This window comes from Panthera uncia (genome assembly GCF_023721935.1).
Source record: "Panthera uncia isolate 11264 chromosome B2 unlocalized genomic scaffold, Puncia_PCG_1.0 HiC_scaffold_24, whole genome shotgun sequence".
NCBI classification, from domain to species: Eukaryota; Metazoa; Chordata; class Mammalia; order Carnivora; family Felidae; genus Panthera; species Panthera uncia.
Genome location: NW_026057580.1, coordinates 97,522,802 through 97,537,244, shown reverse-complemented (window position 1 = coordinate 97,537,244; position 14,443 = coordinate 97,522,802). Strand labels below are relative to the sequence as shown.

The 14,443-nt window shown below is 42.0% G+C and overlaps 1 protein-coding gene across 3 annotated transcripts in view; it reads right to left on the bottom strand.

Annotated features, from left to right (window-relative positions):
* AIG1 (androgen induced 1) overlaps positions 1 to 14,443 on the bottom strand; it is a 246,788-nt gene that overhangs the window by 34,269 nt on the left and 198,076 nt on the right. For all 3 annotated transcript variants that reach the window (XM_049654474.1, XM_049654475.1, XM_049654476.1), the window contains exon 4: positions 10,550 to 10,665. In XM_049654474.1, coding sequence (XP_049510431.1) covers positions 10,550 to 10,665 — 116 coding nt within the window. The remainder of the gene's footprint in view (positions 1 to 10,549; positions 10,666 to 14,443) is intronic.

Here is a 14,443-nt window from a genome sequence, read left to right as displayed (position 1 = left end):
TGGTATTGACAGTGGAGAGGGAGCAAAGTGCAAAGATTCTAGAAGTTTCCTGGAGGCCTAGAAGCCAGAACTTGTTGAATGACTATCTGTAAAAGACCTCAGAAGCTGGGTTGTGGGTGTCTCATAGATTTCTGGCACAAAAACTTGGGTGGAGGGCAATGCCCAAGGAACACAGGTTTGGGGTGCAGTTGGGAAAGTGAGTACTGCATGAGCTTGGTGTGGAATTGCAAGCATGAGGAGCTTATGAGTAGGTATGAGAAGAGAGTTCTGAGCTGGGGATCCTGGATGGAAGAAATCACAAACACGGAGTGGATGGGTTTACTTAGGGACAGTAGGGAGTAAGAAGAAGAGGACCTCGGTTAAGAAGGTAGATCTCAGGTTGAGTATTCTTATCACAATAAAATTTGAAAGGTAATAAATAAAAGAAGAAGACCGACCACTGAGCTCCAAAGAACTCCAGCACTGGGGTTTGGGTGGAGCGGCGGGAGGAGCCTGCAGACGATGCTGCGAGGGATCATTTTGAGAACTGGAAGGAAAACTGGGAGACTGTTACATCATCCAAGTCTGAGAAGAGAGTAACTCAAGAAGGGACATAACTGAGTATCAGAACTGCTGAAATATCAACGGAGAAGAGGTCTATGAAGCACTCGAATAATTTAGCAAAATAGAAGTCACTGGTGACGTCGACCAAGGCTTTGCTAAAGTAATGCAGCTTAACTCCCTTTGGAGTGGGTTAATAATGATAAATAAATAATAAGTGATAAGTGATAAATAATGAAAAATAAATAAAAAGCACACAATCTCCTCTGGCTTTACAGACACTAAAGATTAATCCTACTTTAATCACCACAACAGCCCTATGAGGCAGGTACTCTTATTACACCATTCTGTAGGTGAGGAAACAAAGGCACAGAGAGGTTGAGTGTCTTGCCCAAAGTCATATGGTAGAAGCAGGATCCAAGCTCAGGCAATTCAGGTCACAAATCCATTTTCTTAGTGGCTAGCCTGCCCTGGCTGTTAAGTGTGTAAAGAGGACTAGAGACTGTAGACAACTCTTCAGAGAAGCTTGGCTGTGAATAGGGAGTCCGTACAGTAGCTAGATGTAAAAGGGGGTGGTCCCAGAAGGGTAATTTATGTTTAAGATAGGACACGGATGGAGAGTGTTCCAGTATTCATTAGAAGGACCTGTCGGGGGGCGCCTGGGTGGCTCAGTGGGTTAAGTGTCCGACTTCAGCTTAAGTCACAATCTCACAGTTTGGGAGTTTGAGCCCCACGTCGGGCTCTGTGCTCACAGCTCAGAGCCTAGAGCCTGCTTCAGATTCTGTGGCTCCCTCTCTTTCTGCCCCCGCCCCCACTTGTGCTCTGTCTCTCTCTCAAAAATAAACATTAAAAAAAGAAAAAAAAAAAAAAAAAAAGGAAGGACCTGTCAGTGGGACTGAAGTTGCAGGAGAATGAAATGAGGATGGATGAAGAGCTGGAGGGGGGAGGAGCCAGAGCACAGAGGGATGGTCACCTGTTGGAAGTTGTAGAAATTCTTCCCCTATTGTCACAGGAGGCAAGAAGAGAGTGAGTACAGTAAGGAAGTCTGAGGGAAGAAATGCCTTTCTTGCATTCAGTCTCTGTGAAAGGCAAGGTTGGGCCATTTTCTGAGAGAGGACTGGGGAATGTGAGGTGGGGTAGAGGGAGGGGGGCAGAGCTGGTAGAAGAAATGCAAAGTAAAACTGCGAAGTAATTTCGAGGACACAAGAGGCATCAAACTGGTGATTCCAGAAAACTACAGGGAAAAGAAACAGTTGTGTTGGTATAGCTGCAGTGCTGGGAAGTATGGGTAGGGTCATAATCACATAGAAAATGATTTTTGGGCAGGGGGCATGGTTAACAGCATATGGGGAATTCGAGTTCTTTATGTGCTCCCAGCAAGTCTGAGAACCAGCTGTTGGGGGTAGGAGAAGACGAAACTCAGAATAATAAATACTGGGAACCGAGATGAATTATACACACAAGCCTCTTCTGTCCAGATGCAGATCTAAGAAACTGATTCACTCAACACCCAAGTGAGCACTCCGAGGGGCCGAGTGCAAGCCCTACTCTCAGTTGGCAAGGCCTCCATTGTCCAGATAGACTTCTCCTTAGAAGACGAGAGAAAAACTCCTCTCAACAACGTGTTTGTAAAAACAAGCAGACCAGAATAATGGGAAAGCAATGACATTCTCCACTCTCAGGGGAAAAGCAGAGCTTGGGAAACAACTTATGGTACGAACCATAAGAAATGTTCAGAAAGCCCTTTAGCATTCTTAATAGGTTGTAAGGGGACACAAAACCCATGAAGCAGGACCAGACTCCATAAGAAGACCAGAGGATACAATGACAATAAAGGGTGGTGGGGAAGAGAGAGAGAAAGAAATAGGACTTTCCCATACACTCCTCAGACATTCTGGATTTTTGTGGTGGGAGGAAGGAAAGATGTGATCATTTCCCGAGGGCCCCATGTGCTTGTTGATCCCTATAGCAATTCTGTGGTGCAGGCATTACTCCCATTTTAAAGGTGGTAAAAGGAGGCTAAGAGAGGATAAGTGATTTGCCCAAAGCAAGGGAAGAGGGAAACTGAACAAAAGACGGTTTGACTTTAAGGAGCTGGACTTCCAGCTCCCAGAATGGGCACCACAGGTTAATGAAGGAAGAAACATACAGAAAGGGGCCGGGTTTAGGCTATTTTGGGTCCAAGTATTCTTTTTTTTTTTATTATATGAAATTTATTGTCAAATTAGTTTCCATACAACACCCAGTGCTCATCCCAAAAGATGCCCTCTGCAATGCCCATCACCTACCCCGAGTATTCTTAGTGTATAAATAGAACAGCAACAATGGCTACTGTACTAAGGGCCAATTATATGGCAGGCATTTTTCCGACTCTCAGAGCAATCCTGCCTACGTATCATCACCCTCTTTTTTTTCAGATGGGGAAACTGAGGCCCATAGAGACTAAATGATTTGCCCAGGTATGTGAGTTTTCTACTGCTGCTATAACACATTACTACAAACTTTGTAGCTAAAGCAACACATGCTTATCTTACAATTCTGTAGGTTAGCAGTCTTAACACAGGTCTCACAAGGCCATAATCAAGACGCCGGCAGGGCTGTGTCCCTTTCTGGATCCATTGCCTTGACTTCTAGCTGCTAGAGGTGGCCCACATTCTTTGGATCCTGGTCCCTTTCCTCTATCTTCAAAGCTGGTAGGATTATTTGGGTCTTTTTCCTATAATATCCATCTGACTGTTTTCCCACAGTCTTGCCCCTCTCTAAACACAGCAGGAAAACCAGATTTGGGCCCACTTGGATAATCTCCCCACCTCAAGGTCTTTAATGTAATCACATCTGCAAAATCTTTTTTTTTCACGTTGAGGTGGTATATTCACAAATTCTGGAGATTAGGATGTGGACATTTCTGGGGCCATTATTCTGCACATCACATCAAGTTAAAAAAGTATTGAAGGGCTGAGCCCAGAATTTAATTTAGATTTGGTCTAAATTAAGTAGGAAATCCTACTGGCTCTATCTTCAGAATATATCCAGAATCCTCTAGTTCTCCCACTGCCATTTCTACTAACTTGGTCCAAGCCATGCCATCGCCTACTAGAGGGGATTACTTCTACAGCCTCGTAATCGTTCTCCTGCTCCATCCTTGCCCCCAGTCCATTCTTAACATAGTAGCCAAAGTGATCCTTTAAAAATGTCTCAGATCAGGGCATCTGGGTGGCTCAGTTGGTTGAGCATCCAACTTCGGCTCAGGTCATGATCTCGCGGTTCGTGAGTTCCAGCCCTGCATCGGGCTCTGTGCTGACAGCTCAGAGCCTGGAGCCTGCTTCGGATTCTCTGTCCCCCTCTCTCTCTGCCCCACCCCTGCTTGTGCTCTGTCTCTCTCTGTCTTTCAAAAATGAATGAACATAAAAACATTTTTAAAAAGCGTCTCAGATCATGTCAGTTTTCTGTTCAAAAGCTTCCAGTAACTCTTAATTTCCGTCTGAATTAAGGACACGGTCCTTACATGGCTTACGAGGCCTACATAATCCTCCCTCCAATCCAGGGGTCTCCAGTGACTCTTCCCTCACCTTGCTCCAACACACTGGCCTTTTGCCTGCACTGACACACCAGGATTATTGCCGGAGCCATAAGTGGGAAGGGGCTCTGCATTTTTGCAGAAGGGGCTCTGCCTCCTCCCCCAGTACCCTGAAGTAGAATGGGAGGGCATAGCCTGGTTCTGGAATGCTTCTTTGTTAGCTGGGGATCTGGAGGGGAAGTGGGAGGAGGATGAACATCTGCTGACTTCACTGCTCATGGCTGTGCAAGTGGTTTCCCTTTTCCCTCTGGTAATACCAACTTCCTACTCATAAATGCTGTGAGGCTGATGGTCAGATACTCACTTTTGCATGGGGTACTCATGCATGTTTGTAAGGGCTTCTCCACTGCACAAGTTCTGTATGTGGGGGATAGACTGGCTTCTATTCATGGTAGTATATTCCAGTTTCTTGCTGCTTGGAAACCCTTGTCCAGGGTCTGGCCTTCTTGGGTGGGCCCAGTGCCCTCTCTCAGTGTCAAACCAGATCCACAAGAAACTCACCCATCTTTGCCACATGCAATGATATGACCTATGAGGTCATATGCTATACAGAGACAGCTCTATAGCTGTCTCTCCCTCCACCCTGCCATATCCCTCCAATGCTCTTCCTTGCTCAGGCAGGAGACAAAGGAAAGTTAACAAGTCTGCTTTCCAAGTGAGATTCCTGTCTCACACCTGGTATTTACCAGGGATTCTCTTAGAACCTCTTACACTTGGCTTTGGTGAGTGTGGGGAGGCACTTCTTTCCCCGGTGGCTCCTCTAGACCCCAAACTTGAGGCTGTAAAGACACCCTCCTTCTCCCAAGCCAGGTTGAGGAAGGAAGGTGGGGAAGATGAGCACAGCAAAGAATGTGGATGGCTTTGGTGATGCGTAAGGGAACAGAGTGCTTGGGCTTATGAGAGCATAAGATCCAAGAAAGGCACCTCTCTTCAGAATGCCAAGTACTTGCTACCTTATTTTTTCAGCACCTTACTCTTTCTTACTCCTCATACTCTACTGCCAGGAAATCAGGAAAACTTCCACACATTATGACAGATGTAAAAGTCATCAGGATACGCAGTTATGATGGAGCGAAAGGTTCCAGTTGAACAGAGGAAAACGTCATCTGCTAGTTAGAGAACAACTACATGTTGGCCAGATTGGCTTAATTGGTGAAGAAGCATCCAATTAAGTAGGGGAACTTTAAATTTCACTTTAGTAGGGGTCTAAAATTTCACTTTAAAATTTTTTAAATTAAATTAAAAATTTTTAACTATTTTTGTAGAAATTATCTTTTAAAGTTTATTTATTTATTTTGAGAGAGAGAGAGAGAATGAGAGAGAGAATGAGGGGGGGAGGGACAGAGAGAGAGAGAGAGAGAATGCCAACCAGGCTCTGCACTGTCAGAGCATAGCCTAGGGTGGGGCTTAAACTCACGAACCATAAAATTTCACTCATTCATGGCTAAAAATTATTTTTAAGACTCTTATTTTTTATTTAAAAAAATTTTTAATGTTTATTTTTGAGAGAGAGGGAGAGAGACAGAACACTAGTGGGGGAGGGGCAGAGAGAGAGAGGGAGACACAGAGTCCCAAGCAGGCTCCAGGCTCTGAGGTGTCAGCACAGAGCCCGATGTGGGGCCTGAACCCACAAACCCCAAGATCATGACCTGAGCCAAAGTCAGACGCTTAACTGAGACACCCAGACGCCCCTCCAATTTGAGTACACTCTTATTTTTAGTATTTTTTCCCTCTGTTTTAAAAAGCAATGCTTGTTGTGGTACCTGGGAGGGGCTCTGTCAGTTGAGCATTCAACTCTTGATTTTGGCTCAGGTCATGATCCCAGGATCATGGGATTGAGCCCTGCACTGGATTCTATGCCAAGTTGGAGCCTGCTTAAGATGCTGTCTCTTTCTTCCTCTGTCCCTCCCTCCCTCTCTAAATAAACAAACAAACAAACAATAAAAAGTAAAAAACATTTGTCTCCAGCACTTACTTGAGGAAATAAAGAAAAGTTTCAATAAGAAAACAAAAAATAATCTGCAGTTGCATAGCTGAGGGATATCAGTTTGGTGGAGATAGAACTCTGATTTAGGGCAGCTTAAGATTATATCATAAAAGAAAGATTTTACTTTGTTTTATTTTCTGTTTTGAGAACTGCACAATGGACCCATCTGGGGTAATGAGATTTGGAATATGAAATTTATCAAAAACCAGTAGAGCCCAGAGACAACAGAAATCTTTGTTCTGCTTTAAATAAGTTCACCGTAGTGATAAGAAATGTCTACCCATAAGAAGAAACTCCTAGGACTTATTTTCTCTCCTTCTGTGATGCCTCCTTGCTCCTGACTATGCCTTGAATTTAGTGTTAACATGTGTTATGCATGGGCGCTGAGATCTCATGTGGACTCTACTGAATGAGAACCACGATGGGAGGGGGGAATGGACAGGGGCTGGAAGAAGCCTTCTCAGGCCAAAGAAGACCCCTTGCTGAAACGTTGGGATATACATTTCCTAGATTTTGGGTAGTTTCCTCTTCCTATGTCCTTCAGATTTTAAAGCACAGCAGTGAGCAGCACCAGTACTCCAGGGAGACAAAGATGTGAGGTGGTGTGGGGCCACAGCCAAGGAAAAGACTGGTACCAGGAGTCCTGCATCAGGTGGAGTAAGGATGTCTTCTCTTACAGAATTTGTTAACTAGAGGGTGACCACAGTCAATATTCCATGATCTTAAAGCTCTCTGTTTTACTCAGTCCCCCGTTAAGATTTCCTTATAGTCCTTCTAAACTTAAAAAGCAAAAAAAAAAGATATTTTCATATATGTTAGGGCTATTTTGGTTTTTTAAAGTGAAGAGTGTATGAGTGAGCGAGAAAGAGTAAAAGGAAAAGAAAGGGCTTATAGCATTGTAACTAAAAGTCTCAAACCCTTGATAAGAAAACACTATGTGCTCTGCTACTATTTACTGTTCTCAGAATAGCAAATATAGAAATACTAATATTAACACCACCACTACTACTACCAACAATAATAGAAAATATAGAAATTTTTTACTGTGTACCAGGCATTGTTCCATGGCTTCTACATGTAACTCAGTCCTCACAACTGCCCCGTGAGGTCCTTAACCCTATTTTATATCTGAGTATGTGAGAGCTCAGAAATAAAGTGAAGGGCTCAGAATTCTAACCTAGGAAGTGGCCTTAACTATTAGACATGCTGCTTCCGATATATTGCTTCGAGACAAAACCAAAACTATAACATGCACTTAATCTGTTCACCCACAGACGCACTCTTCATCCAGAAGAAGGCAGTGGAGAGCATGGTGAACTGTACAGACTGCAGCCACACTCCAGCTCTGGCAACAATAAGAATAAGTGGCTTTTCCTTGGGCGAATCATATACTTTCTAAGCTCATATAATCTCTAAACTAAGATTAGTTTCCTTATCTGTGTAATAGGCCAGAGAATACCTATCTCAAAAGGTTATTTGAGGAACTAAATAACATAATATTTGAAAAGCACTTGGTACCGAAGTCAAAAGAATGGTAGTCATTACACTTGCTGACAATTACTGTTGCATTAGAAACCAAGAAGACTTCTGTGTTGTATTCTGCATAAGCTAATATGGGTCATCTCATTTTTTAGGGGAAATCCCCCAACTAGGGTGCAGAGAATGTGTGGGGGGACGATGATGGAGGGGAGGTGTGCAGAGAAGGAGTTAACAGCCCACCATAAGTGTATAGGGAGATGCTTGTGTCCTAGGCACCTGGGTAAGTGGAGAGAAGTATGGTGGGGGCAGAAGAAGACAGGGAAGGAGTCCAGGATGACTTCTGATGCTCAGCTTAGGAGGACTGAGGGAGGCTGGGAAATGGAGCCACTCAGGGTGGCAGCTCAGTGGGCTCCAGTCTCTGAGGGAAAGCTCCCATATCCCTTGCTTTCTCTCCTTTGGCTATCCAAATCTAGGAATGGAACAAGTTCACATGGGGGAGGGAGACGTGTGAGAATGGACAGCAAGCGAGAATCAGAGCAGAGCACGGACAGCCTGGCCAGCAGCCGCAGAGGTCCAGGTTCAGCTCTACCGTGCAGACGACTGCAGGGGAGATCTATGTGTTTTATAATTAGCACATGATAAGAGGAATGCTTTCTTCCATTTTGGCACGAGGTTCTGGAATGTACAGTCACAATCCTGGTATGCTATCAAAAGATTTTGTATCCTGAACCTTCTACTATTGTGTCACTGGTACGGCGGCTTGTGGGATAGTCTGGTAGGAAGCAAAAACCAGTACCTTTTTGATAACAGTGAAAATCCTTGGATTTATATCCTATGACATGATGTTAGGGGCATTGTTTAGCACTTGGCATAGCTCTGAATACCGAGGGCAGAAGACCAAAGGAAAAAGTCTACTTTGAAAGCTCTCTCAGAACATATCTTAGGGAATTTGCTGGTTAATGCAAATACATGTCCAAACAAGTACTGGTTTACGTAGGGAGTACACAGAGCTGGCAAGCGTCGCTTGGCATGAAGAGCGTGAGTAATGCTTCATTTTAATGAGGGATCTTGGGGGTCTATAATGAAGGGTATGTGGTATTTCCCATGTGTCTCTTTGAAACGTGCACTGAATGTGCCCACAGTGGAAGAAAAGCCATTGGAAAGTATATATTTCCCGAAACCTCTGGGGCTCTATAAGATTCAGATAATTAAAAAGAAACTTTGCTAACATTTATTCATTTTTGAGAGACAGAGCATGAGTGGGGGAGGGGCAGAGAGAGAGGGAGACATAGAACCTGAAGTAGGCTCCAGGTTCTGAGCTGTGAGCACAGAGCCCCATGTTGGGCTGGAACCCGCAAACTGTGAGATCATGACCTGAACCAAAGTTGGACACTCAACCGACTGAGCCACCCAGGTGCTCCCAGATTCAGATAATTTAATTGCATACAAATGAATTCACAGAAATACATTCAGAGATCTCAGAATAAAAATCTTCCCTTCCCAGAGGTAAGCATATATGAGTACACCGTAATGAGATTATATTTGGGAAGACTAAGGGGGTTTTTGATTCTTAATGATTTTTGATTTTTAAATGAATGTATCCTTAGAATAATTCATGCTTCCCTACATGACTCTTCTGAAAGATAAGAGTCATTTAAATATCAAGTTAATACATATAAAGTACATATATTTAGTGTTAAGACATAATTTCAGTCACACTTCACCTGTGAGCCCTGATCATCTGGACCTTTTCTGTCAGAGAAAATCAATACTTAACACTTTGGGTGGAAACAAAAGATCTAGGAAGTGACTAGGAAAACAAACATTCCCCAGTCTTTGACTAGTCAATGAAATGGCAGATGGAGTGAATGTTATTGCATGTTTGTCCTGGGGTCTGTTGTCTGGATGTCCCCTTAGATCCAGCCACCAGGTAGGACTTCCTAGAAACAAATTCCCCTTCTGGTCAGATCTGGGGCGTTATGTGGTCATTCGTGCAAAGTATGTGAAGCACTGTACTGGCCTTTATTTTGTATTTCTGAGTTGGCTGGAGCAAAGCGCTCCATGGTTGCCTGGGCCTCCCAAAGCGCTCAGGGATTTTGGAGGGATTAAGTACAGTTCTGGGGTGTTTGGGAGAACTTGTTCAGTCCTTCAGGCTTAAAGGAGAGGATGGTGACCCAGAACTCAGGAAGAGAGTCCCAAGAGGCAGAAATGCTGGCAGGAGGGACCTCTTCTGTGTACACTAATATATCAAAGAGGACTTGGAATTCGAAAGAGAAGTGAGAAATTCTCTGTCTTAAAAGGAATAATTTTGAAACATTAAAACATGATAAGAACTGAAATTAATGTGAAGTAAACTTAACAGGCAACTGTACTGTTATCAGATTAATGTGGCACCACCCACTTGGGACCTATTCGTGCCCCAGAGGCCAAGTGGAGATTTCTTGTGATTTATTTATCCCAATTTGAAAAAAAAAAAAACCCTTCAATGCATGCTATGTATAATCACTAATTGCAAGACAGGTTCTAAACTGACTCAGGAAAATGTCCATTTTCCCTCGTTTCCTCTGAAGTTTAAGGTCACTCCTCTAAAGAGGCCATTTCTTCTGTTCTCATTTGCATTTGCTCACCAACAACAGCAACAACAAAAAAAATCCCAAGCAAAAAGCCCTTAAGCAATAAAATCGCTGTCCAAGAAAAACATTTAGTTTGAAAAAGAGTTGAAAAATGTAGCCTTGGAAGAACCATTGCTTACATGGGATTGTTCAACAAATTCCTGTTGTGTGAGGTTTGGCATATACTTTCTAAAAATATAAGCATCTGGGGAAATGAGACAAAGCCCAGGTCCTGGACCAAATGAGGCACGCAGTGTGAATCTGTTAGTGATTATATCCATAATGAAATATGTGCCCAAATTTAGCAGTGCAAAATCTAATACAATACGAAAGCCCAGCAGGCACTGTCCTTACCATAATATATAGCCAACAGAGAAGGTACATATGGCGGCGAGTCCGCTGTTCCTGCTGGGATACGCATGGTGTGATGTCCTCATCTCGATTAATATAAAGGGCAAAACTGTTGTGTGCTGAAAAAGAACAGAGAACAGGTGACACAGATTCTTATCATCGCCCCTCAATAGTTGTTTTGTCTCTAGTAGGAGAATGGATAGTGCAAATTCCTAGCAAAAGCACCACAGCAGACAGCAGCTGGGTATGGCTCACCTAAGAGGTAGGAGGGACGGGAAAGCAAGTGGTGCATTGATCACTCCATTGGCATTTTTCTCCTGTGTTTGAATTTTTAAAATTTTATTTTATTACGATTGTTATAGGAAATTTCAATAATATTGAAGGATGTATTAGAACATAAGAAAGGAATAAAAATAACTACTTTAGTATTTTGGTAGATGTCCTTTTTTGCCCTCTCCTTGTTCATATTATTTATACATAGTTAACATTGTACTGTGCACACAATCTTGTTTTGGACTGTAGCATGAGAATTTTTGATATGCCACTTTAGAAATCCTCCTAGAATATCAACCTTGACCATAGCTGCTTAAAACTCCATTTTGTGGATATACTAAAATTTATTTGACCAATTCCTGTTCTTGGACATTAAGTAGTATAAGATCTTCAATTTTTCATTTATGAAAAATGTCATGATGAATATCTTTTGTAGAATTCTTTGTCTGAACGTCTGAATGTTAAATTATTTTCTTATGGTTAAAGTCTATGAAGATTTTAGGACTGTTGATACATAATGCCAAATTATGTGTGTACCAGCAGCAGGTTAGGAAACGAAGCCAAATTAGCTTCCAGAAAGGATGTACTGGTTTGTAACAGCAGTACATGTATTTAGATATGATGTTTGAAGTCAGACGCCAAAGAAGCTTGGTAGGACCTTCCCATTTGTTGTTTGGATGCAGTGGCCACTCGGATGCTCAGTTTAGTGGGCCAAGATGTGGATGAAATTTGGTGACAAGAAAGGAAAATCCGCTTGTCTTGGTATTGAAATTTGATAGCCAGGTATAAGGGACAAAGATCTTAGGTAAAATTGGGTTAGGGTATAGATTTGCCTTTCAAAACGGGAGTTTCTCGAGTAAGAAGATGGCAGAACTGAGAACTGAACCACCAGTAAGTTTGAATTCTGTTTAGTACCTCCTAAGGGCCATGAAAGAATCTTTGCTCCTCTCTTGCTGTATTGTTTGCATATTCAAAGAAAATGCAGGAAATTGAATGTTATAATTTTCAAAATTTAATAAGTGTCATGGCAAAATGGAACCAGGTGGCAGGAAAAGACATGGTGGTGATATCAAAGTGAACATCTTTGAAGCAACATATTGTTTATATTTATAGAGAAAACAGAAATACAGGATTTTAATTTTTTTTTAACGTTTATTTATTTTTGAGACAGAGAGAGACAGAGCATGAACAGGGGAGGGGCAGAGAGAGAGGGAGACACAGAATCGGAAACAGGCTCCAGGCTCTGAGCTGTCAGCACAGAGCCCGACGCGGGGCTCGAACTCACGGACCGCGAGATCGTGATCTGAGCCGAAGTCGGCCGCTTAACCGACTGAGCAGGCGCCCCAGAAATACAGGATTTTAAAAGAAATACTGATAGTAGAAATTCTTTGCTTTAAGTGTCCTCCTCTAGGTAACTGTTTTGACTGACAATATATTAGTAATTAGAGAATAGTATTCCTAGAATGTCGGGTGGGTGATTCCACAGTTGGGTAACTTTATATTTTTTTACTCTCTGCTTCTCTATTGTTGTTTTAAAACAGTATAATTAGCACTGAAGGGAACCATGCAAAATGTACATGTGTGTTGATACAGAGACAGTATGTATTTTAAAGATCTATTTTATTGTTTTTTTTTTTCACTATAATCCAGTCACCTCAGATGACATTGGCCTGAAGTTTCACTGATTTGAAACACCAAAACTAGTTTTACAATGGTGCATTCATGTATAAAATTCAAATGTATAGCTAATAACAAGGCCAAGTCTTGTCAAATCTCACACAGAAAAAAAAAAAATCCCTGCAAATCAAACATTTACACCGAAGATATTGCTGACTCGGATGGCCTGTGTGGGTTATAGAATGGCGACAATATATTATTTTTGACTTGTGAATATTAAAAAGTGTTTAAATTCTACCTCTTCATCCATTGTTCCAAACTGAGTATAAAATCATCCACATTTCTATATTATATAAGTTCAAATAACTAATCTGAGTATTCTTACTTATCTGGTTGTCATTATTTTACCTAGCCTACTTGCTGATTATCAGATGTCACACCTGGAAGGGTTAGGCTGTACTCTGATGATGCCAGTCAGAAAATCTCTTTGAAAAGTGAAGATCTTTCTAGATCACTTCATTAATGGCATCATCACCGCTAAAAAGGAGCTACTTTTTCCATCAATGATCTTTTCCATCAAAGATCTTCATCAATAACAGAAGATCTTTCTGAGGCCAGCTGTGCCTGTGCCAATTGCGCCAGGGGCAAATCTCAGGGTAACAACTTATTCAGAATTTTGAGGCACTAAAGAATATATATCTCCCTCTCTAAAAGTCTATAATGCAAATTATATTTACTGTTAAACAGTATATATTAACAAAAGTAAAAGTAGTACAAAATATTTTTAGCAAATATAGACGTTGCTCTGCGGGTTGGTAAGGTTTTATAAACTAAAAAAATGGGAAAAATCTGTAAATGGGCTTGCTGAATCTCTAAGTAACCTTTAGCAGCCCAATTGTTACCCAAAATCTGGGGCAGCCAGAGGGATAATTATTTTAGAACTACAGGTACAAGAAATCCAGTTCTAATCCACTTCCATGCAGTACTCTGCTTGAATGACTTAAGAACTAGGAAGGAAATATTCAAATATTCAAGTCCATCCAAGACCGCTTGCTGTACAAGAATGATAATCCTATGTTTTGTTCACCACGATATTTGTAGGAAAGAGCTTGACATATAGGAGGTGCTCAATAAATATTTGTAGAGATAATTTAATCTTTGACACAACATCTTAAATGGGTATTATTAACTTCATTTTGCAGATGAGGTAACAAAGACTCAGAAAAGGTAATTCTCTTGCCCAAGATCACAGAGCTGGAGAAAAGGTTCAAGACCAGTCCTGTCTCCAAATCCTAGGCTCCATTTTCTATATTAGAATTATATTTTTAAAAGATATAGTTACGTAATCTTTGACTCAATAAACCTGTGGGAGTGCATGATTGAAGATCACTTATGTTGCAATTCAACTGGCCAGAACTCTTTTTTAGTTGAGCTCCAAAATAAAGAGGTCTTCACTATAAGGAATATATTTTGCCAAATGTATTCTTTCCTGTGGTATATAAGCATTCTGAATAATAATAATAAAACCAGCTGGCATAAAGTCAGGAATTTTCAGTGGTGTGATGATAAAGATGGCTGGAGGCAGCTCTTTCGTCTTTTGGCCTAGAAGAGGTCAAGGTGCAACTTTCTTGGTTATCCCACTCTGGGTTGATCTGGTACCTACTGCCTCCACCACGTCTCCGAAACTCCACCCCAATGGGATCAAAGTCACAGACCTTAAGTGCATGAGCCGGGAAGTCGATGCCACGTCTGCCCCAGCTGCCAAGACTGGACCCTGGGTCTGTCACCCAAAAAGGCAATGATGGGATGATGACATCCCAAGGCAACAGGTGACTGGAAGGGTCTAAGAATGACAGTGAAACTGACCATACTGAATAGACAGACCCAGATTAAGTAGTACCTTCTGCCTCTCCCCCCAGTGTCAAAGGCCCCCAGGAACCAGAGACAGAAGCAAAAGCCCATCAAGCACAGTGGAAGTATCACTTTGATGAGATGGCCAACATTGCC